At 45.9% G+C, this 25,428-nt stretch overlaps 1 protein-coding gene across 1 annotated transcript in view; it reads left to right on the forward strand.

Annotated features, from left to right (window-relative positions):
- Positions 1–25,428, forward strand: part of cfap299 (cilia and flagella associated protein 299) — a 1,221,566-nt gene that overhangs the window by 1,026,172 nt on the left and 169,966 nt on the right. Inside the window, exon 4 of the mRNA XM_086004005.1 lies at positions 9,057–9,199. Within this exon, the coding sequence (XP_085860131.1) occupies positions 9,057–9,199 (143 nt within the window). The remainder of the gene's footprint in view (positions 1–9,056; positions 9,200–25,428) is intronic.

Here is a 25,428-nt window from a genome sequence, read left to right on the forward strand (position 1 = left end):
AGCCTTGTATGCAATGGCATTTCAAGTGCTCATCCAAATGCTTCTTGAATGTTGTGAGAGTCTCTCTCTCTCTCTCTTCCAACAATAACATGCCCTCAAAAAACCCTCGGCACCGCCGGGCACTCCAGCTAGTACTATACATATTACAGACACTTTTAGTTCATTTTAGTTAGTGCTTTTACTAAGCTGTATTCTTGCTTTTGTTACAGTGCTGCCGCATGGTGCGGAGTGATACAAGATGTCCGACGCTGCACTGTGCACTGCCCGTGCACAGTGTGCCACATAGCAATATAACTACACCATACCAAAGTAGTTCCATACCAAAGTAGTTCCATTTAACGATGTGATACTATAACAATGTAACAGAGGGAGTATAAGAATATACTTGCAGCTAACATAAAAAGGAATCCAAAACTCTTCTATAGACATATAAATAGTAAACGAGTAGTAAGAGGAGGGGTGGAGCCAATTAGGGACCAAAAAGGAGACCTATGCGTGGAGGCAGAGGGAATGGCTGAGATACTAAATGAGTACTTTGCATCTGTCTTTACCAAGGAATAAGATACTGCCAAAGTCATAGTGAAAGAGAAGGTAGTTGACATATTGAATGGGATAAAAATTGACGAAAAGGAGATACTAGAAAGGCTAGCTGTACTTAAAATAGATAAGTCACCAGGACTGGATGGGATGTATCCTAGACTGCTGAGGAAGTACAGATGGAAATTGCGGAGGTACTGGCCATAATCTTCCAATCCTCCTAGGCTATGGGGGTGGTGCCAGAGGACTGGAGAATTGCGAATGTTACACCCTTGTTCAAAAAAGGGTGTAAAGATAAACCCAGCAACTACAGGCCAGTCAGCTTAACCTCGGAAGTGGGGAATCTTTTAGAAACGATAATCCAGAACAAAATTAGAAGTCACTTGGACAAGTATGGATTAATTAAGGTAAGCCAGCATGGATTTGTTAAAGGCAAATCGTGTTTAACTAACTTGATTGAATTCTTTGAAGAGGTAACAGAGAGGGTTGATGAGGGCAATGCGGTTGATGTGGTGTACATGGATTTCCAAAAGGCATTCGATAAAGTGCCACATAATAGGCTTGCCAGCAAAGTTGAAGCCCATGGAATAAAAGGGACAGTGACAGCATGGATACGAAATTGGCTAAGTAACAGGAAACAGAGAGTAGTGGTGGATGGTTGTTTTTCAGACTGGAGGAAGGTATACAGCGGTGTTCCCCAGGGATTGGTACTAGGACCACTGCTTTTCTTGATATATATTACTGATTTGGACTTAGGGCACTATTTCAAAATTTGCAGATGACACAAAACTTGAAAGGCTGGTGGAATGGGCAGACATGTGGCAGATGAATTTTAACGCAGAAAAGCGCAACGTGATACATTTTGGTAGGAAAAACGAGGAGTGGCAATATAAACTAAAGGGTACAATTCTAAAGGGGGCGCAGGTACAGAGAGACGTGGGGGTATATGTGTACAAATCGTTGAAGGTGGCAGGACAGGTTGAGAAAGTGGTTAAAAAAGCATATGGGATCCTGGGCTTCATAAATAGAGGCATAGAGTACTTAAGAAATAGGAGCAGGAATAGGCCATTTGGCCCTTCGAGGCAAGGAAGTTATGATAAACTTTTATAAAACACTGGTTCGGCCACAACTGGAGTATCGTGTCCAATTCTGGGCAGCGCACTTCAGGAAGGCTTTAGAGAGGGTGCAGAAAAGATTTACAAGAATAGTTCCAGATATGAGAGACTTCAGTTATGTGGATAGACTAGAGAGGCTGGGGTTGTTCTCCTTAGAGCAGAGAAGTTTGAGAGGAGATTTGATAGAGGTGTTCAAAATCATGAGGGGTCTAGACAGAGCAGATAGAGAGAAACTGTTCCCATTGGCAGAAGGGTTGAGAACCACAGATTTAAGGTGATTGGCAGAAGATCCAAAGGCGACATGAGGAAAAACTTTTTTATGCAGCAAGTGCTTATGATCTGGAATGCACTTCCTGAAAGGGTGGTGGAGGCAGATTCAATCGTGGCTTTCAAAAGGGAATGAGATAAGTACCTGAAGGAAAAATATTTGCAGTGCTATGGAGAAAGGGCGGGAGATTGGGACTAGCTGAAGTGCTCTTGCAGAGAGCCGGCACAGGCTCGACGGGCTGATTGACCTACTATGCTGTAACAATTCTATGATTCTATGATTCTGTTGAATAATGCCAGAAATCACCAGACTTTCTCTTTCCATGCTCTATTAAGGAGCTCCCAAGTAAATATGTTTAGTTTGTTTTCTCTTGCCTTTAGTATCAGTAGTAGTCATGCTATTTGGCCAAGATATGAATGGAGCCTTTTCCGAACCCTATGCCCACTTCTTGTTTATTGGATCGAGAGATTTTTTTTCATTTTTGCTCAGTGCAACCACTGCTCATTTTCATTATGGAGAATTTGATCTGGCTTGGTTTCAGGGTTTTCAGCAATTGCAGTGATTCTTATTTTGTCACCAACAATCATGTTTTGATGTCTTTCATAAAATTAAACTTTGTTTCATCTGACTTTGGCTGACACTTTCAAGGAAGGTCACAGAAAAGCAGGCCTCCTGGGCTGAAAGAAATTAAATCTAGGCATGGCCAAAATCAACACTACCAAGCAAAATACAGTCACTCTTTTCATACACCTGCTGCTACAGAACAACAAGATGTTGAATTTGGCTTATCAGCCTAAGTTGTTCCCCTTGGGGTCCATTTTGACATAATTATCAACATCATCTGATGCTACTGAAGGTTAATGAGGTTTACAGGTGATGATCTAAATTTGCAGTGGAAAGAGGTCAGATAAGATTTGTTTAAATTGGCTAATTGATTTCCCTTTCAGGCTAGATCATTTCTATAGTTCACTAATGAATATCTTGCTTCTTGAAGTTAATGCACTGAAACTTAGAGTTCCACTGTGCATGGTTGAGACAAACCAAGCCTTCAAATGAAATCGTTTAACAGTTTTATCTCTTATAATTTTAGATTTATTTATCAAGTAAACATGAACCTCCTTTGCTCAGCTTTCGTGAAAGAAACCAGTTGTGTGGAGAATGTTTATATTATTTAAATTTCTGTGGTCTTTTGTATGAATTTATCCCATAATAAATGGCATTATAACTAGATGAATCATAATGTTCTTCATGCTAATTTATTCCCAAACTGAAACTTGAAGTGCTTCTACTGGAGGCAGTAGGCAAATTCCAAGTCCCTGGATATATCTTTTACTTCTAAATTGAGAAAATAATTAAATCTTTCTTTTAATTCTCTTTTTATCCTGACCACTGATTTGCTTTATTGCAATTGACTCATTCCTCCTCCAAGAAAATAAATCTTTCCAGGCACCAGTGTTATTAAACAACACTGCTTCATGCACAGTGGGTTATATTTGGCATGCTTCATTTCATCTAAAACTCAGAATTCCCTGTGCATGCTCATGCTTGCACATGCACAGTGGAACTCTAAGTTTCAGATGAATGTGGACCACTCAATAATTGTAGATCATTTTCCTCAGCTATATACACATCAAACTCATTACAAACACCAGCCTATGGGGAGGAAGAAGTTTGGATTCACACTGGTAATGTGGTAGATCGGATTTTGTTCGTAATATATTGGTTCCAGCTGTTATACTGGAGCTGATGCATGCTCAGATCTTCATTTTTGAAGACTGACTGGAAGAGAAACAGGGATATTCACTCCAGTGGAACATGCCTGTTGTTACACCAGCAACTTGGTGCTGGATTGACATTGAGGCCGGGATTCTTCTCTTCGTTGTGGAGCTCCAGCAGGGTGGGATGCTGCTGCTTCACCAAAAGAGCCCCAAAAATTGGAGTGCAAGTCCAACTGAGGGCTTTGGCTGAGACTGAGGCTTTCAGCAGGTAAGTGCCTGGGACCAGACTGGAAGGAGAGGAGGCTGTTACAAGGCCCTCTCCCTCCATGAGTGATCTTGTGGCATTTATTGCCGCCTACCAAGATCTACTGCCACCTTCCATCTGGCAGCCCTGGGAAGCAATGGTAAATGGGGCAGATGAGAAGGAATTCTACCATTTGCATGCAGCAAGCAGGAAAGAAGCATCTATTGGCAATAACTGCAGATTAGGAGGAGGGAAATCATGATTTGAAATGCTTTTAGGGCTCACGCCTGAATCTTTCCTCATTTTCTGCCATGATTCAACTCAAAATCAGATGGATTACGAAGAAGAATCCCCTCCGAAACGCCAAGGGGGAAAAATTGCTTTGCTCTCCAAGCAATTTTTCGTTGATTGTGCTTGTTAAGCATGCCCTGCGAGGTTTCCAGCCAATTAATAGGAAGGGGCTCTGATGACATGATTGATGATGCGTCATCAGCCGGTTTCTTAAAGGGGCCATGTCCAAATTGATCTTGACAGTTGTGCTGTCAGTATTCTACAGCATTAAGGTACTGCAAACATTGACAAGCACTGCACAAAGGTGCACAGCTGCACCCAGGCTCTCCCATGACTCCCTCCATATGTTTATGGAGGGAGTCACAGCATGCAGGGAGGTTCTCTTCCCTTCCCATGGATGGAAGAGACCTCCCCAGGAGATCAACACAACCTGGTTGCACATTGCACAGGAGGGCAGAAGCAGGGATGTCGTCAGGAGGACCAGGCTGCTGTGGCACAAGCCTTTCAATGATCTGGGCAGATCATGAAATGTTACTGCCAAGCCACACGCAACCTCATCCTGCTATGCCACTCATCACTTTCACATCACTCTGCCTTCCCTACCCTACTGAACATCTTTACTCACACCAACTTATCTTGCACCTCCACCCATCCCTTTCTATCTACATTATCACATCCCCATCTCACTAGCCACCCCTCACACTCACCTTCAACCTACTGCAAGCATACCAACTAACAACACACAAGGGTAGGCACCTGGGTGGTTTAGCCAATGTTCATATGAAGTTTCTGTTAATGTGTTGTCAAACATTGAAATCTATATTTTCAACACTTTACCTTATTGGACAGATCTGTGCTTACCTTTGGAAGTGCCTTAGTGAGTTCTAGTGAATGTTGAGACATAACTTCCCCCCCCCCACCCCCACAATTGTGATGAGTGTGAAAGGAATGGCTTGGACATTGTAGGAATGCTTTATGGTGCTGGTGTGGGGTGGTGTTAACCTGGCGCATCATGTGGCAGCCAGGGTGTACAGCGTCAAGTGAAGTATATCTGGCCATGGTGATGCCTTTGCTGGCCTCCCGGGCAGCAATGTTGTCAGATGCTGATGCCCTGTGTCCTGTGCAGCATCAGGTGATTGTGGAGAAGGTTGGTGTTGGTGATGTTGGTGTGCCTGATGATGTTGGTGTTGGGGCTGATCGTGGAGAGATTCAGAGGACCAAGGTGAGATTTTTTTCAAGGGCACCGATGTTGCTGGAATAGATGGCAGGTGAAGTTGAGTTGACAGAAGCGATCCATTAATGGTGAGAGAGCTTGCTCCAAGGAGATGACAGTGGATAGAGGGTTTACTCCAAACACTTCCAAACTGCATAAAGCTCAAAAGTGTCTTCCAAGTCCTGAAGGCTCAAGCTTCTGACATTGGAAAGTGACCAGCTGTGAAATGGTAACTTTCATACCACTTTTGCAGCTGTCACCTATTCACAGCAATGGGGAGACATAGAGAACCTGACCTACTTACCTGATGTGATCTCCAAACGGCGTGAACCCCATTTAAAAAATGGGAAAATAGAAATAGGCTGGCAAAATAGTAGTTAACAAGCATTTAACTATCTTAAATGCTTCCCCCGCTGCTTGGCGTCGGGGCTGTTCTGAAATCGCAGACCCAACACTTTGGAAATTTACATGGAGGCGGGTTCGGAGCGGGTTTCCAACCCGCTGTCAATCATTTTGATTTTGACAGCGGACCCGCCTCCAAACCCGCACTCTGAGTGCCAACAAAATCGCAGCCCATAATGTTGGTTCAGATAATTGGAAATTTAGATAATGAAGCTTCATCTGTCAAAAACTAAATTAATTACAGGACATAAAAGTGGGATTGAAGTGCATAACTCAAATAATTTAAATACTTTTCTGTCCTCAGTGAGGTCCAGTTTAATAAATTGATTATTTAAAGCACTTAGAAACATGTTTTGTAGATTGGGAGAGTTTGCTCTGCCTCCATTTTATTTGATCATTTGTTTTGGTCTCTAACTTCTTGTTTTGCTTCCCAATGTATGAGTTTTGCTTTGTTGAGTTGTCTTTCATGGGTGGCTGATACCATATCAAGAAAAATGATCTGTACACTTGCCATTTCCAACTATTACTCTTTTTCCACCTGACTAATTCATTCCTGTATTTGTGCGGAATGGCAAAAGTGTGGGTATAGTATCTTGTTGGGACAGCGGCCAATGCTGTACTTGATATGATCTGTTTGGCAGATACAGAGATGTATTCAGCATTCACTTTCACAAGAGTTCAATGATCTCTATCTGTCTCTATCTATCTAAAGCAAAAGAGGTCAGAATATTGCTTTTACTAAAAATCTGATTATACACTTTATTTAGAAGCAACAGGACCTGAGAAAAGATTCAGTTGGTCTGAAGTAGGCTTTGTTCTTCCTTTTCTAGCTTTTGATATACAAGATAAATTATCTGCTGTTGACAGTTGCTTCAACACAACTAGATTAAAAACAAATCTCTTTCGTTTGAAATTACTACCAATTTCAAAGAACAAAAATCCAAAACATTAAAATGATTCCCAAACTTTAGATATTAAGATATTGGGGGATTTCTGTCAATAAGTGCACACTTTGTTTTAACCTTGCCCAAGTGGCCATTCTTCATTTCCAAGTTCAAGCATTGGCCTAAATTTTTTAAGTGCATGCTGGCAGCAGGGAGCCTTACCCGCTATCAGCACGCATTTAGAAAGTTATGCCCAGTGAGTGCCAGGAGGCTACTCACCCACGAGAGACATTACATTTAAGTCCTCATCCAACAATCACACAAGATAATGTTCAGGAACAGGTATCCTAGCTATTTGTTTCCCATCTGTAGCTCAAGGTCCTAAATTAATTAGAATGTCCCTGTCACCATGCCAACTTATTTCAGCTAACTGAGCACAAACCAGATCAGGGATCACACCTGGGAAATTCCAGGTCTGTATGGGTCAGTTTTGTACTGGATAAGGGATTCATCAATGGGACCATCAGGGGAAATCCCATTGAAAGCATATGTATAATCCTTTATTATAGGTTTGCCTGATCTTTTTCTGTTGTCATGCGACAAATTGTTAAGCTCCAGTAGGTTTGTCAAAGAATAGAGGATAAAGTTAATAAAAGCATACGGTGAGAGAGAAAATAGCTTAATTAGCTTAAGATCCTTAATCCAAAATATCTGCCACTGGATCATTTATCATTCCCAGTAATAGATGTTTCAGGATGAGCCTGTTTTACATTTATTTTAGGGAAACAGTTTGTTTATTATTTATTTTTTGCTATGGACAAGTAATGACTTAGTTTTAGAGTATATTAATAATTTTGTTCTGGTCTTTCATGTTTAAAAATTTGGAGCCTTTCTTCAGTCCAAATTTCATTGCCAGGAACTAGTGGATTCTGGTCAGTGAATCCCATCTTTGATTTTAGTCAACAAAGTACTAATAAAGCTTTACAGTAATCTTTTTGAGATGGTTGAGCTATAAGATTTTAAACCCTTTAGGATTCTAACTGCAATAATAAACATCTATTGCTCCAATATACTACTGTATGAAATAATAATAAATATTAAATGAGTTAATGGTTATAAAGAAGGACTGAATGCTTCAGTGAAATATAGAAAAAGGGATTATGGTAAATATTTCACTATTTTTATTATGGTTTTCTTCTGTGTCTATAATCATCTCTTTACTTGGGAGTGTGAGTTCCAAATCTCCTGCCCTATTTGTTTCACTCCACAGATGCTATCAATGTTCTCCATGTTCTATTTGTTATGAATGGAACAGATTAATCAGTGAGGTGAATGGTGAAAGGTCTTAAAATGTATTGTACATCATACTCTAGTTTCAGATGTTTGACATGGACCTTATGTTCACTGTATAATAGAGGTACCCCTCCCATCTCGACCTCCCCTATCTGTCAGCAGCCTCTTTGGGAGCAATATTAATAGCAGCCGTAAGTGAAGTAGATAAACCAGAATCACTATTGGTTCAGTATAGTAACCTAATCAATCATGGGAATCTTTCAAATATCCATGAGAATTGTGTCACTGCTCCGCAAACCTTTGTAAAAACTGGGAAAGAGTGATGTATTACTGAGTTGGCATAAAAACATGCTTATTAAGATGCTATGGTAAGAAACTTGAAGGCAAGCAAATACTTTATTTCTAATATCTCAGGATTTTTTTAATGATATATTGAACTACCATAATGTTAAGTGAGAAAGAAGACATCCATCCTTACAAATGTCAACTCAATTTTTAACTACATTATATACATGCAATTGTAAAATATTCATTTTAGGAAGAAATTGAAGATATCAACGATTATTTTAATAATACAGGAAACTTTCTGGTATCCGGCACTGACGGGACCGAGCTGTTGCCGTTCCATCAAAACTGCCGGAGAAACCAGCGCTAATGTTAAAACATACGGAGCTTCTGAGCTCTGTGTGAAGCAACAAACCCTGTTGCTTAGTAACAGCTTCAAAACAGTCGGCGTAGCTTGCAAGCGTCTCTGTAGCTAAGCAACAGCTTCAGCGAGACCTTGCAGAACCACGACTGGAGAAAAAAAGCAACGAGAAGTAAAAAAACTTATCTGAACCGACTCCTGAATTTTGCCGGTGGATAGAGCTTTCCGGACATTTAACCTCCGGTTAAATGAAAGTTTCCTGTACACTGTTTTTGTGTTCTATGTCTGTTTCAGAAATGATTGTAAGCAAGACCTAGGCCACCAATTAAATAACATGCTGAAATTCTTACAGCTTTTTTAAATGAAGTATATTTAATAGTTTATTAAAACTGTTCAGTTTTATTCAACATTTTAATACAAAGATATCTATTTTCTAATTTTTCAGTCTATAATTTTCATCCGAGACTACAATTCTCATGGCCAAGAGATTTCTGGGTATATTGATTACTCACATAGACTCAAGACAGAAAACTTTGAAGGATACTTTGGTGGAAAGAAGAAACTATTGCCACGGTCAACAGATCTAAGGTACACTTACAGATTATAACCCTGGTTCAGTGACACTGTTGGTGGCATTTTTAGTTTCATCTTTTGCTCATGTTCATCATCTACAAATTATAATGTCCCGCATAAATAGTAACTTCTCAATCTTTCCTCATTTGTGGTTTCATGCACCAATCGTTTTGGTTGGTGGTGCTACAGGATTTCCTGACAGTGACTTAATGATAGTAATACAAATCTGACCATCAGGGAACACCCACAAACTGATAAAATACCATGAAAAATGAAGCAGAGGATATGCTGCTCTTTAGTGCGGTTTAAACAGAGTGCTGTGAGTTGGGTGAGTCAGGGAGTTAAGTGAGGAGTGGAAGGAGGAGCTCCCTTGCTTCGCCTTTGCTTTTCCCAACTTTTCACCCTGTAGCAATTGGTTCTTACTGTACATCAAGCAAAGAGTCCGAGAGCGGGAGCAGTCAAACAACAACAGCTGCGAAACCACTAAAGTGACATCACAACCAGGGAAGGAGCTGATTGGTAAGTAGGACCTGGTGAGTATTTCTACAGTCCAGTCGTTAAAGTAAAGGAAAGGTCTCTAGTTTAGAATAAGTAGTGCTTAAAGGGAAGTAAGGTCCCTAGTGTATTTAATATTCTTTAATTTAAAGGAAGTAAAGGGAGTAAATTAAAGGTAGGACATGACAAAGCAGCTCGGCAGTGTGGCGTGCTCCTCCTGTGCTATGTGGGAAATCAGGGACCCTTTCGATGTCCAGGGCGAATGCATGTACAGGAAGTGTCTTGTGAGTCTAGGGTTCTCAAAATTCCCGCACTACCCGAAATTATGGATCAAGGGACCCTGTTTTGGACAAGTTATTAAAAACAGGGTACCCAAAATGGCTTCTGCAGCCTCGTGACCAAAACGACAGGATTTTTAAAACAGGGCTCTGCAGACAGGCAGGCCCGGAGACGAAACTTAAAATGCAGGAATCTGTGAGAAGGACTCTGTGGAGACAGACAGCCAAAGTAAACAGAGAATATGCATTCATTTGACTTGTAACAAATCAAGCTAGAATGGGCCTAAAATCATGGCCATTAGGTTCCTGCATATTTAATCGGTAACAGCTCACAGTAGCCATCAAGTCAGGATGGGGACAATTAAGTTTCATCCATGACAAACAACCAGGACATTGGGGCCATTAGACCCAGAGACAACCACTCCACAAGTTGTTAAAATAGATGGCTGTAATCAGTTTAAACGAACCCGCCAAAAGACTGACCTGATTTGGCGCGCAGATAAGGAGTTGAAGAATGGGTATAATTGCAGGTCCATCAGTGGTAATCGCGCTCTTAGCGCTCTTGCTCTGGCCTCTCATTGTTTGGCTTTTGGCCTGCTGCCACTTGTTCTCGTGCCCTGGCCTCGTGGCGGGCTCTCTGCTCGCTTCCTGCACCGCTCAACAACCAAGGACGCCCATTACACCGGGGCCAAATGCGGGAGGAGAACGAGACCCGAGTTCAAAACCACACAGGACACACAGGCCACAAACGGGCAGACGAGACGAGACGAGACGAGACGAAGAAGAAGGTAAACTGATAAGAGCAGAGAAGGGCAGTGAAAGACGCATTGGGGAAAACCAAACGCCTAGTTATAAGCTGGCATTTGGTGAATAAGTTGGCGTTGTATGCATGGACAGTAAAACCCCATTGTGACGAATAAGCTGGCGTTCAAAGAATGGGTAGCAGCGCCCATGATGAATAAACTGGCGTTCGAAGCATGGGTAGTAAAATCTGTTAGACGGTAAAAACCGCCAACTGACCCCCAACCGTAACATTACCACCGACGACCGCCCGAGGGAGAAGAAGAAGAAAACCCATCGCGACTCGACGATGCTGGTAGCTGAGGAAAAAGGAGGGTGCTTCGCATCAACAGCTCCAGCACCGCGCCCTGAGACCACATGGCAACGGGATACCCCAAAGGACAGCAAGAGCGGACCTCAAAACCAACCCAATTAAAGCAACAGGTTTTGGATTGGTGAGCATGAATTCCTGGCCCCTCATAGCTTAATCTAGTTAGGTATAGGGGGTGGGATTAAGGATAAGGGGATTGTTAATGTAATTGTTTTCCCTCGATGTGCCGTGTGTTCCCCATTCCCATATAAGTGTAATTGTTTATGCCTGTAATTTTCATACCAGTAATTTTCATAAAATTGTTGTATTCTGCTTGTAATAACATTTTGGTTTTCTTACATCAAACCACTTGTCTACTCGATTTTCTGTATCGCCGCCTGTATCTAAGTCCGGTGTCTAGAACCCAGGGGTGTGGGAGCGATTCAAACCGCTCAAAGGACAGTCAGAGGCGAAGCTGACTGGGCACATGCCACCCCCTTACAGAAATGGCGACCGCAGCAGGACTCTAGCAACAGGGGTGCGATACAGTAGACAGTGGCTCGGATGAGCAAACCATGATGGAGGAAAGGATTTCTGATTATGTGTTTAGCAAGGTGAATATCACAAAGAAGTGGATCACCACTCTGTTAAGGGCTGGGCATCCGGTAGATGCAGCAGCTAAGTGGACAGAGGGGAGGGAACACAAGAAGTCCTTAGAGAAGGCAGTCTGGCTGATGTGTTTCAAAAAGCAGGTCCAGCTTTTGGACAGGCTCGTTGCAGCACAGGCAGCCAAGTTAAAGGAGTCAGCCCTGGAGATCCAGGATAAGGCTCTAGCAGAGGAGAAGTTACTGGTAGCATTGCAGGCCCTGAATCAGGAGAGGTTGCATTTAATGGGTGAACAAAAGGCCCAGTTGGAATACCTACAGTGCCAAGTCACCGAAGCCAAGGGTAATGAGTTAAGATTGCGGGAAAAGAACGCCCGCCTAGCAAGGCAAGTTAGAGAGCAGGAGGAGAAAGTAAAAGAAGTAAAGGCAGCTTACAAGCTAGCGAGTGAACAGGGGTTTGAAGATGCAGATCATGGCCCCTGCAAGGAACAGATAGAAAATCTGAGCCTGGCCCTGAGGAAGGCGAAAGGCATGGTGTGCCTCATAAGCCCGAAGGCAGGACAGGCGGATTTTATGGGAAACGAGGGGAGGACAGTTCAAACATCATTGGTAGTGCCCAGGGATGACCCGGTTGAGGAACAGGAGGTCTCACGACCACCACCCATAGCGCCAGGTTTCAGCAAGGTCTGGCAGCAAGGCGGGGTGGAGTCAGAGGTGGGAGCAAAGGTGGAGCAGCCCCCGCCGGAGAGGCCAGAGCCGGGACCAATGTGCCCAGCCCGGCATCGGAGGTTCGGCCCACCCGTCAATGGCGACGATGAGGGACCCCTCCAAAACCAGTTCGTATTACCCTATAGCAACCAACAGCTTAGGGCTATGGTGAGCCATATCCCAAAGCTCTCTGAAAAAGGGGACCCCTCGATCCACTTCAGGGAAGTAGAGCAGGCAGCCAGTGTCAACGACTGCGATGGCGCTGAGCAGGCCAAAATGCTGCTATTCTCCCTGGAGAGTAGGCTCCTCCAATCCCTCTCTGACGAGTGTAAGAAGGGGCAGTGCAGGTATGAGGAGCTCAGGGATGAAGTTCTGGAGGCCATGGGGATGAATGAGGGAAGTCCTTTCTCCCATGTGGAGAAGACGGTGCAGCTTGCAGGGGAAACCCCGCAAGCTTTCGCGGACAGGTTATGGCCGGTGTACCGGAGTGCCTGTCCGGGGGCACCTAACCGGGCATTCCTGAACGGGGATCCACTGGCCCACTGGTTCTGTTGCCTGGTGGCAAACAGCTTGCCACAGGTCCGGGCCGAGGTGGATGTCTGGTTCGACCCCAAGAATCTTCAGACCACCGAACTTACGGTGATCAGACAGTTGACCCTAGCCTATAAGAACGGTAGGGGAACCGATGCACACCCACCCAAGGGGAAGGCGCATGAGGTAAAACCCGGACCGGGTAGGAAGGAGTGGCATCAGGAAGGGAATAACCCCCCCAACACAAAGACGAATTGTTACGGGTGTGGGAAGGACGGTCATTGGCAGAAGGAGTGCAAAAACCCTTGGAAAGACAACAAGGGAAAGAATTCCGCAGCCCCAGCCCAAAAGGCAGAGGCAGGAATCCCTCCCGCAGCGGTCGAGTCATTCTTGGACACCATGAGGTCCTTATTGACTGGCCACGGCAGAGTAGCAGCCGCTAACGGTGCTCTGACCCCATCAGCCCCATCCAACCCACAGCCATGACTAGAGCCAGCACAGCCTGTTTACCTGTGTTCCCTTCGATATGATGAATGGAAAAGACCCCTCGTAGAGATGGAAGTGGAAAAGGTGAAGGGGACCTATCTGTTGGACACGGGGGCATCATGCACCGTGGTCCATTCAGCTAACCCCACCACCTCACCTCTATCTAATGGGGTCCCATACAGTCTGTCGGGGTTCACAGGCAAAGAACAGGCCGGCTCGTTTTTCTTCCCGCTCGCCATTCGTTTTGGACCGCTCTGCTCTAAGTGGACCTGTGTCCTGATGAAATGGGAAGTGGAGGGTGGAAGAGGGGTCCTGGGAGCCGACTTTATTGTAGGCCACGGGATCCTGGTCAATTTAAGAAATCATTGCCTATGGGGGGCAGGTACAGGAAAGGACGGTGAGGTAGTAATAATCCCAGGGAAAGAAGGAAAGGGGACCCTATGCACCATAAAGCCCAAAGAGGGTTCTAACCTCGAACACCCCAAAGGAGTTCTAGGCATTTGTGCAAGCCCACCAAGCCACATTTGCCACACACAAACACGACTGCGGGAGGGTCAACGGGTTTGAGGTCAGCGTAGACGGGGACCCCATGGCCCGACCACAGAAACAGTATAACTTCCCCAGGGAAGCGGAGCCAGACATGGAAGCAGCCATGTCCTCCTTAGTACAGCAGGGGGTTCTGAGACCGATAGCCACCCACGTAAACTCTCCACTGTGGCCGGTTAGAAAGCCGGACAATTCCTGGAGGGCCATGGTGGACTATCGAGTGCTCAACAGTAACATCCCAGCCTGTGCACCCACAGTAGCAGCAGCTGCCGACCTGATAGGAAGTATCCCAGCATCCGCGACCACTTTCACGGTGCTGGATATTTCCAACGCGTTTTGGTCCATCCCTTTAAGGAGGGAGGATCAGTACAAGTTTGCCTTTACATTTAAAGGGCAACAGTACACGTGGAACTGCTTGCCTCAGGGCTTTCATAGCAGCCCCAGCATTTTCCATCAGTGCATGGCAAACAGTTTAAAGGATTTCAGCCAGCCCAGGCAGTTGGTACAATATGTGGATGACCTGCTTCCCTTCAGTGATTCGAGAGAGGAGCATGGCCCACTACTGGCCGAACTGCTGGAGCTGCTCAGGCAGAAGGGTTTCAAAGTAAACCCCAAGAAAGCGCAGATCGGCCAGCAGGAGGTGAAATTCCTAGGCCTGACCGTACGCGCTGGAGAAAGGGCCATAGATAAGGCTAGGAGAGAAGCGATACAGAGTTACCGGTCCCCAACACAGTCACGGGTGTGAGGTCGTTTCTAGGGCTAACCGGGTACTGCAGGGACTTCATTGAAGATTATGCAGCCACAGCAGCCCCTCTGCTCCGACTCCTACACAAGGGAGTGGAGTGGGTTTGGGATGAGGGTTGCCAGGCAGCATTTGTCAGGCTCAAGAAGGACTTGCAGACCGCACCAGTTCCAGGGGCCATGGATGGGGGAAAGAGTTTTTCCTGGAGGTAGCAGCCAGCGGGGATAGCCTGAGTGCTGTGCTGCTCCAACAGCGGCACGGCAGGCTGAGGCCGGTGGTCTACTCCTTCAGGATACTCACGGATGTGGAGAGGAGCTACTCCAACTGTGAGCGGCACCTCTTGGCCACACATTGGGCTGTGAAGAGATCACTGATCTTCACAGGCACCTCTCCCATCACCCTCCTCACTGATCACACACCCACCCAGATGCTTCTGGATGGGAGGATCAAGGATGGAACAGTGAGCAGTGCCCGCATTGCCCGCTGGACCCTGCTCCTCTCACAGATGGATCTTAAAAGTGCAGGGTCTCTATGAGCCAAAGCTCGCAGCCAACCTGGTATATCCTGGAACAGCCCACCGGTGTTCCACAGAAGGGGTTTGGGAAGTGAACATAGGTTTATGGGCCAGGATACATCCCACAGGCCGCGAGATCTATGTAGACGGTTCCAGCACGGTATCTGCTGGCGAGCGTCTCACGGGGTGTGGAGTTTATGACCCAGCGGCAAACATTGCCCTGGCGATTAAGCTCCCCAGCACCATGAGCGCCCAGCAGGCTGAACTGTCCACGGTAGTGTACGTCGTTACACACCCCGAAATCTTCCCCACCCCATACACGATTTGCTCGGACAGCATGTTTATGTGCAATTCGTGTACGGAGTCCCTGGCCATCTGGTCCTGCCGCGGATACACCTCCGCCGGCGGGAGACCCCTCACAGTAAAACCCCTGCTGGAGAAAATCCTGGCAGCAATGGGGGAGGAAGGGGAGGTTTTCATTCACAAGGTGAAGGCCCATTCCTCCTCAGAACCCCGCGGCCGATGCAACCAGCAGGCTGACATGCTAGCCAAGGTGGGTGCCCGCGCAGGCACTTTCTGGGACCCATATGGGTCCAGACGCATGGCAGAAGTCAGAGGTAGGGACGGGACCCAAGGGAGTGCAGGGGTAGCTTTAGCCCCGGACCTTAAGATGGTCCAAGCCCAAGACCCCGTCCTCAAAGCAGTCCTCAGTGTAGTGACTGAGGGAAAAAGCGTAGAGGATCCTTACGGCACAGCAACCCTCTCCGTCAAAGAGGGCATGCTGTTCCGGGAGGAGCAGTGGGTTGTGCCGCAGCAACACCAGAGGGAATTCCTTCAACTGGCCCATGAGGGTCCAGGAGCGGGGCATCCCGGGCCTGAGACCACCTGGCAGTGGGTGGAACAGGCGGGATGGTGGCCAGGACTCAGGGAAGATGTCCGCGAGTTCTGCGCCGGCTGTCTTGTGTGCGCTGCTAATAACCCTGACCCCCAAAAAGGAAGGTACCTATGGGACACATCAGGAGGGTAGAGGGACCATGGCAGTCGATACAGGTTGACTACATCGGGCCCCTACCCACCGCCCAGGGAGGCTATAAATACTGCCTCGTCCTGGTAGATGTGTTCACGAAATGGGTAGAGGCCTTCCCCTGCGGAACAGCCACAGCTCTGGGTACTGCCAGGATCCTGGTCCGGGAGGTGTTCTCGCGGTGGAGGCTCCCATAGTATGTGGAGTCCGACCAAGGGAGTCACTTCACCGGCAGGTGATGCAGAATACCCTTATGTTGCTAGGCATCGAGGGGAAGTGGCACATGGCCCACAACCCACAGTCATCAGGGATTGTGGAGAGGATGAATAGGACCCTAAAAGAAAGGTTGAGGAAGGAGACTGTAGACTCGCCCCGTAAATGGGCTGAGGTCCTACCGTTGGTTCTGATGGGGATCCAGGCCAGCCAGTCAAAAAGCATGGGGTACTCCCCGTACGAGCTGATGACTGGCAGGGTTATGTGGACCCTCACCCATGTACTAGCCCCGGTGCTCACAGAAGGTCAGCTCAGAGAGGTAAACCAGGACAGGTTCGCCCGAAACCTCTTCGAGCGCCTTAAACAGGTCCACGAGCAGGCGGCTGGGAACATGGGAAAGCAGCATCGGAGTAACCGATTGCTGTTAGAACCCTGAAAACACCACAAGTGGGAGGTAGGAGATCAGGTCATGGTGAGGAACTATGCCCGAGTAGGGAGTCTGGAACCATTATACATGGGGCCCTACAGCATTGTAGACAAAGCCAGCCCCATGGTATACGCCGTTAAGCTGCCTCGGCGTACCAAATGGTTCCATATTAATGAGTGTAAAGTGTTTAAACCTGAAAAGAGAAAACAGCCTGGTGGAGTAGGGTCTGAGGATAGAAATCCTCAGCCTGCAGCGGGAACAAGTTCACAGACTGCACGGGCAGGCGCTGTGGCTTGTTTAAGGGGAGGGGCCATCCCGCCCACCGATTGGGACACTTCCCCATTCCTGAACCCTCCACTGTTCACCTCACTGTAAAAGAGAATTTTATCAACCTGCAAAAGCATGTAGTGCATTTCGGCAATGAAATTCCCCCTCTCCCAGAACACCTTACCAAAATGCTCAAAGCAGTTATAGTTTCACAGAAACATTTTACACTCTGGAGCAGAAAACAGTAGAGATAAGGGCTAAGATATTGGACATTGTGATCCCACCCTGGTGGGACATTTTCAATAATATAGAGGTCCCTTCGTGGATCAGACTGGCTTCCCACATTCTCGTGGTTTGCCAGTTGGGGATAGTATTGTACCTAGTATGCAGTCAGTGCAAGGGAAAGGGTCAAATACGAGAATTCCGAAACCAAAGGGCCTGGAAGGAACATTATGTTAAGGTGGAGGGAGATGCACCTGTTTGAATTTGCTGTTTGTATTATTGATTAAAGATTGTTGTTTTTTTATGTTCTTTTATTGTTTTTAATAAAGATGTTCAGCATGTTGTTTGTAATAAAGATGATGTGTACCAAGTGGTGCAGGGGTGTCAGACCCCCTCCATGCTTGGATGTGTGTAAACGACTGTAATTATTCTATGTATGCTTATGTACACTACATTTTTACAAAATGGGAAATGCATGTGTCGTGGGTATCTTAGATAGGTAATTACAGGGGAAGGTTGACTATCGAGGGTCGGAAATTTTGCTCACCTCATCAGGATGATACTTAAAGCAACAGGGGGGAGTGTAAGTCTAGGGTTCTCAAAATTCCCGCACACCCCGAAATTATGGATCAAGAGACCCTGTTTTGGACAAGTTATTAAAAACAGGGTACCCAAAATGGCTTCTGCAGCCTCGTGACCAAACCAACAGGATTTTTAAAACAGGGCTCCGTAGACAGGCAGGCCCGGAGACGAAACTCAAAATGCAGGAATCTGTGAGAAGGACTCTGTGGAGACAGACAGCCAAAGTAAACACAGAATATGCATTCATTTGACTTATAACAAATCAAGCTAGAATGGGCCTAAAATCATGGCCATTAGGTTTCTGCATATTTAATTGGTAACAGCTCACAGTAGCCATCAAGTCAGGATGGGGACAATTAAGTTTCATACATGACAAACAACCAGGACATCGGGGCCATTAGGCCCGGAGACAACCACTCCACAAGTCGTTAAAATAGATGGCTGTAATCAGTTTAAACGAGCCCGCCAAAAGTAAAACAAAGGACTGACCTGATTTGGCGCACAGATAAGGAGTTGAAGAACGGGTATAATTGCAGGCCCATCAGTGGTAATCGCGCTCTTAGCGCTCTTGCTCTGACCTCTCATCGTTTGGCTTTTGGCCTGCTGCTGCTCGTTCTCATGCCTTGGCTTCATGGCGGGCTCTCTTCTCGCTCCCCGCACCGCTCAACAACCAAGGACGCCCATTACACCGGGGCCAAGCGCGGGAGGAGAACAAGACCCAAGTTCAAAACCACACAGGACACACAGGCCACAAACGGGCAGACGAGACGAGACGAGACAAAGAAGAAGGTAAACTGATAAGAGCAAAGAAGGGCAGCGAAAGACGCATTGGAGAAAACCAAATGCCTAGTTATAAGCTGGCGTTTGGTGAATAAGTTGGCGTTGCATGCATGGACAGTAAAACCCCGTTGTGATGAATAAGCTGGCGTTCAAAGAATGGGTAGCAACGCCCATGACGAATAAACTGGCGTTCGAAGCATGGGTAGTAAAATCTTTTAGACGGTAAAAACTGCCAACCGACCCCCAACCGTAACATTACCGCCGACGACCGCCCGAAGGAGAAGAAGATGACCCATTGCGACTCGACGACAACGGTAGCTGAGGAAAAAGGAGGGTGCTTCGCACCAACAGCTCTAGCACCACGCCCTGAGATCACGTGGCGACGGGATACCCCAAAGGACAGCAAGAACAGACCTCAAAACCAACCCAATTAAAGCAACAGGTTTTGGATTGGTGAGCATGAATTCCTGGCCTCTCATAGCTTAATCTAGTTAGGTATAGGGGGTGGGATTAAGGATAAGGGGATTGTTAATGTAATTGTTTTTCCTCGATGTGCCATGTGTTCCCCATTCCCATGTAAGTGTAATTGTTTATGCTTGTAATTTTCATACCAGTAATTTTCATAAGATTGTTGTATTCTGCTTGTAATAAAATTTTGGTTTTCTTACACCAAACCACTTGTCTACTCGATTTTCTGTATTGCCGCCTGTACCTAAGTCCGGTGTCCAGAACCCAGGGGTGTGGGAGCGATTCGAACCGCTCAAAGGACAGTCAGAGGCGAAGCTGACTGGGCGCACGCCACCCCCCTTACAGTCTGCAGCTGCAGCGACTCAAAATCCCATTTCGGAGCTGGAGCTGCGGCTGGAGTCACTGTGGAGCATATGCGAAGCTGAGATCTTCGTGGATAGCATGAGGTGGTCACACCGCAGGTAAAGAGTGCACAGGCAGACAGGGAATGGGTGACCGCCAGACAGAGTAAAAGAACTAGGAAGGTAGTGCAGGAGTCTCCTGGGTCCATCTCCCTCTCCAGCAGATTTTCCGTTTAGGATACTGCTGGGGGAGATGGTTTCTCAGAGGAATGCAGCAAGATCCAAATCCGTGGCACTATGAGTGGCTCAGCTGCACAGGAGGGGAGGAAAAAGAGTGGGAGAGCAATAGTGATAGGGGATTCTATCATAAGGGGAACAGATAGACGTTTCTGTGGCCACAGACGTGACTCCAGGATGGTATGTTGCCTCCCTGGTGCCAGGGTCAAGGATGTCACTGAATGGCTGCAGGGCATTCTGAAGGGGGAGGGCGAACAGTCAGAGGTCGTGATTCACATTGATACCAACGACATGGGTAGAAAGAGGGATGAGTTCCTGCAACAAGAATTTAGGGCGCTAGGTAGCAGATTAAAAACCAGGACCTCAAAGGTAGTAATCTCTGGATTACTCCCAGTGCCACGTGCTAGTGAGTATAGGAATAGGAGGATAGAGCAGATGAATGCGTGGCTAAAGAGTTGGTGCAGGAGGGAGGGCTTTAGTTTCCTGGATCACTAGGTCTGCTTCTGGGGTAAGTGGGACCTGTACAAGTTGGACGGGTTGCACCTGAACCGGAATGGGACCAACATCCTTGCGGGGAGGTTTGCTAGTACTGTTGGGGGGGGGGGGTTTAAACTAACTTGGCAGGGGGATGGGATACGGAGTGGAGCTATAGTAGGGGGTGATGCACAGCCAAATATAGAGGAAAAAACAAGTCAGCCTGGAAGGCAGGGTAAATATGTAATGGCACAAGGGAGTATGGCAAGGCTGGATGGCATTTATTTTAATGCAAGGAGTTTTGCGAGTAAGGCAGATGAATTGAAGGTGTATGATATTGTTGCTATCACAGAGACATGGTTGAGGGAGGGGCAGGACTGGCAGCTCCATATTCCGGGGTATAGAATCGTCAGGCGAGACGGAGCGGGGTGTAAAAGAGGAGGAGGTGTTGCAATATTAATCAAGGAGTCAATTACTGCTGTAAGGAGGGATGATATCTTAGCAGGTTCCTCTAATGAGGCCAAATGGGTAGAACATAAAAACAAAAGGGGACAAGCACTTTGCTGGGAGTGTACTATAGGCCCCCAAACAGTCAAGGGGAGATAGAGGAACAGATATGTAGGCAAATCGCAGAGAAGTGTAGAAATAATAGGGTAATAATAGTAGGGGATTTCAACTTCCCCAATATTAACTGGGATAGTCAGAGTGTGAAAGGCTTAGGGGGTGTGGAATTCTCTTAGAGGGTGCACCCAGGAGCTTTTTGAGCCAGCATGTAGAAAATCCTACAAGAGAGGGGGCAGTGCTGGACCTAATTCTAGAGAATGTAGCTGGACAAGTGGTAGAAGTGTCAGTAGGAGAGCATTTTGGTGACAGTGACCATAATTCGTTGAGATTTAAGGTAGTCATGGAAAAGGGCAAAGATGGACTGGAAATTTGGTTCTAAATTGGAGGAAGGCCAATTTTAATATGAAAAGGCAGGATCTGGCCAAAGTGGACTGGGACCAGCTACTTGTAGGAAAATCCACATCAGAGCAGTGGGAGTCTTTCAGAAAGGAACTAGAGAGTACAACGCCAACATGTTCCTGTAAAGGTCAAGGGTGGGACCAACAAGCCCAGGGAACCCTGGATGTCAAGGGATATGCAAGAATGGATTAGGAAAAAAAGGGAGGCTTTTGGCAGATACAAAGGACTAAAAACAGTGGAAGTCCTAGAGGAGTATAGAAAGTGCAATGGGGTACATAAAAAAGAAATTAGGAGAGCGAAGAAGGGGCATGAAAAAACACTGGCGGGCAAAATAAAGGAAAATCCCATGGTGTTTTATAAGTATATTAAGGGCAAGAGGATAACCAGGGAAAGAGTAGGGCCCATTAGGGACCAAAGTGGCAATCTGTGTGTAGAGCCAGAAAATGTAGGTGAAGTTTTAAATGAATATTTTGTATCTGTGTTCACTATAGAGAAGGATGATGTAGGCATAGAAATCAGGCAGGGTGATTGTGATATACTTGAACAAATTAGTATTGAGAGGGAGGAGGTACTAGCGGTATTAGCGGGCTTAAAAGTGGATAAATCCCCAGGCCCAGACAAGATGTATCCCAGGCTGCTGTGTGAGGCAAGGGAGGAGATTGCAGGGGCTCTGACACAAATTTTCAGAACCTCTGTGGCCACAGGGGAGGTGCCAGAGAACTGGAGGACAGCTAACGTAGTACCATTATTCAAGAAGGGTAGTAGGGATAAACCAGGGAATTACAGGCCAGCGAACCTAACATCAGTGGTAGGGAAATTATTGGAAAAAATTCTGAGGGACAGAATTAGTCTCCACTTGGAGAGGCAAGGATTAATCAAGGATAGTCGGCATGGCTTTGTCAGGGGGAGATCATGTCTAACCAATTTGATTGAATTTTTCGAGGGGGTGACTAGGTGTGTGGATGAGGGTAGTGCAGTTGATGTAGTCTACATGGACTTCAGTAAGGCTTTTGACAAAGTCTCGCATGGGAGACTGGTCAAGAAGGTAAGAGCCCATGGGATCCAGGGCAATATGGCACATTGGATCCAAAATTGGCTTAGTGGCAGAAGGCAGAGGGTGATGGTCGAAGGTTGTTTTTGTGACTGGAAGCCTGTGTCCAGTCGTGTACCACAGGGATCGGTGCTGGGTCCTTTGCTGTTTGTAGTATACATTAATGATTTAGATATGAGTGTAGGAGGTATGATCAGTATGTTCGCAGATGACACGAAAATTGGTGGAGTGGTAAATAGCGAGGGAAGCCTCAGGCTACAGGATGATATAGACGGGTTGGTCAGATGGACAGAACAGTGGCAAATGGAATTTAACCCTGAAAAGCGTGAGGTGATGCATTTTGAGAGGACTAACAAGGCAAGGGAATACACAATGAATGGTAGGACCCTAGGAAGGACAGAGGATCAGAGGGACCTTGGTGTGCATGTACATGGATCCCTGAAGGCAGCAGGACAGGTAGATAAGGTGGTTAAAAAGGTATATGGGATACTTGCCTTCATTAGCTGAGGCATAGAATATAAGAGCAGGGAGCTAATGATGGAGTTGTACAAAACGCTAGTTAGGCCACAGCTGGAATACTGTGTGCAGTTCTGGTCGCCACACTATAGGAAGGATGTGATTGCATTGGAGAGGGTGCAGAGGAGATTCAGCAGGATGTTACCTGGGCTGGAGCACTTCAGTTATGAAGAGAGACTGGACAGGCTGGGTTTGTTTTTCTTAGAGCAGAGAAAGCTGAGGGGGGACCTGATTGAGGTGTACAAAATTATGAGGGGCATGGATAGGGTAGATAGAAAGGAACTTTTCCCCTTAGTAGAGGGGTCAATAACCAGGGGGTATAGTTTCAAGGTAAGGGGCAGGAGGTTTAGAGGGGATTTGAGGAAAAACATTTTCACCCAGAGGGTGGTTGGAATCTGGAACTCACTGCCTGAAAGGGTGGTAGAGGCAGGAACCCTCACAACATTCAAGAAGCATTTAGATGAGCACTTGAAATGCCATAGCATACAAGGCTACAGAGCAAGTGCTGGAAAATGGGATTAGAATAGACAGGGCTTGATGGCCGACGCGGACACGATGGGCCGAAGGGCCTCTTTCTGTGCTGTATAACTCTATGACTCTATTAGTTACCAACATATCAGTTACTAATGCTTAAATAACTTACCTCACAGTGACAGTTATCTCTAGCACTTGAGTTTTCTTTTATCCCCATAATAAAGTTGTTAGATTTAAACACCGGCAACAATCCCAAAGCATTTGTTGAAATGGTATCTAAATGCTACAAATATACCATGATACATCTTGCAAGAAAAACGTGAGTTAAATACACCAGCTTTTGGTCCCTTTATCAACAACAACAACAACAGCAACTTGCATTTATATAACACTTTTAACATAGTAAAAGCAAAAATTTGACACCAAGCCACATAAGGAGATATTAGGACAGGTGACTAAAGCTTGATCAAAGAGGTAGGTTTTAAGGAGGAAAGAGAGATAGAGAGGTTTAGGGAGGGAATTCCAAAGCTTATGGCCTCGGCAGCTGAAGGCACAGCCATCTATGGTGGTGTGATTAAAACTGGGGAGGTATAAGAAGCCAGAATTGGAGGAATGGAGAGATCTTGGAGGGTTGTAGGACTGGAGAAGATTAGAAAGGGGGAGGGGGCGAGGCCATGGAGGATTTGAAGGGATTTTTAAAATCAAGTCGTTGCCGGACCAGGAGCCAATGTAAATCAGCAAGCGCAGGGGTGATGGGTAAATGGGACTTGGTGCGAGTTAGGATGTGAGCAGCAGAGTTTTGGAGGAGCTCAAGTATACGGAAAGTACGGCCAGGAGTGCATTGGAATAGTCGAATCTAGAGGTAACAAAGGCATGGATGAGGGTTTCAGCAGCAGATGAGCTGATAGAGGGGCGGTGACGGGCGATGTTGCAGCGGTGGAAGTAGGCAGCCTTGGTGATGAAGAGGATATGGGGTCGGAAGCTCAGCTCAGGGTCAAATAGGGCGCAGGGTTACGAATGGTCTAGTTCAGACTCTGACAGTAGCCAGGGAGAGGGATGGAATCAATGGCTAGGGAATGGAGTTTGTGGCGGGGACCGAAGACAATGGCTTTGGTGTTCCCAATATTTAATTAGAGAACATTTTTGATCATCTAATACTGAATATCGGACAAGCAATGTGACAAATCAGAGGCAGTGGAGGGGTCGACAGAACTGGTGCTGAGGTAGAGCTGGGTATCATCAGCATACAAGTGGAACCTGACGTGCTTTCGGATAATGTTGCCAAGTGGCAGCATGTAGATGAGAGGTCAAAGAGGTAGGTTTTAAGGAGCTTCTTAAAGGAGGAGAGAGAGGTAGAGAGGTGGAGAGATTTAAGGAAGGAATTCCAGAGCTTGGGCCTAGGCAGCTGATGAGTACTTATTTGATAAAGAAGTCTATGTGATCCCAAAAACTTGTGAATGTTTACTTGTGCAATATCTTGCTTGAAATGTCTTTACTTACTTTGTTTATCTTGCTTTTTGTGGAACAGTATGTTTGTTTCAATGCTTTTATAGTTATTAGAAGGATGTGTGAACTTAGTTCACAGGCGTTCCAGAAGCTGTAACTGTTTGAGCAAACATGGAAGCGCCAAAATACACCTTTGTCCTTAAGTAGGAAAATTCATTGTATAATTTATACAAGAAAGGCAGTCAAGAATGTCAGTGTCATGGGTGGATTAATGCAATAATTGGTGATACCCTCGCCAACCAGAACCCCACCCCAACCACAGCTTTTAATCAAAAGTGTGAGGTAAATAAATAAGTATATTCCGTGAACAGCCTTTTCCAATTCATTCAGTTCTTTTATAACATTGGTTAAAATTATAGCAACCAGCAACCTTTCTTGTAATGGTGTTCTTTAATGAATGAAAAGTAGCCTTTCATTGTGGTTTCACTATAAATTGTTGATGGTAGAGTTCAAAAAAGAACTACAAGAATATATCTGCCTTTCCACAACATGTTTATCATTTTCTTGAGATACACTTGAAAGAGGCAGCATCCTCACTTTGATTTGCTACATGGACTATATTATAAAAATAGGCTCCATGCTGCAGTCTTCTCACATCTTTTCACATGCTGAATTTCCTTTTCACCTTGCAGTCTTCAGTTGTTGCATGGTTGGAGGAAGGACCCTTGTAGTTCAAGCAGATGTGTGGACCACAATGAATATCC

This window comes from Somniosus microcephalus, chromosome 2, assembly GCF_052327205.1.
Source record: "Somniosus microcephalus isolate GS21.2 chromosome 2, FLI_Smic_1.0, whole genome shotgun sequence".
NCBI lineage: Eukaryota > Metazoa > Chordata > Chondrichthyes > Squaliformes > Somniosidae > Somniosus > Somniosus microcephalus.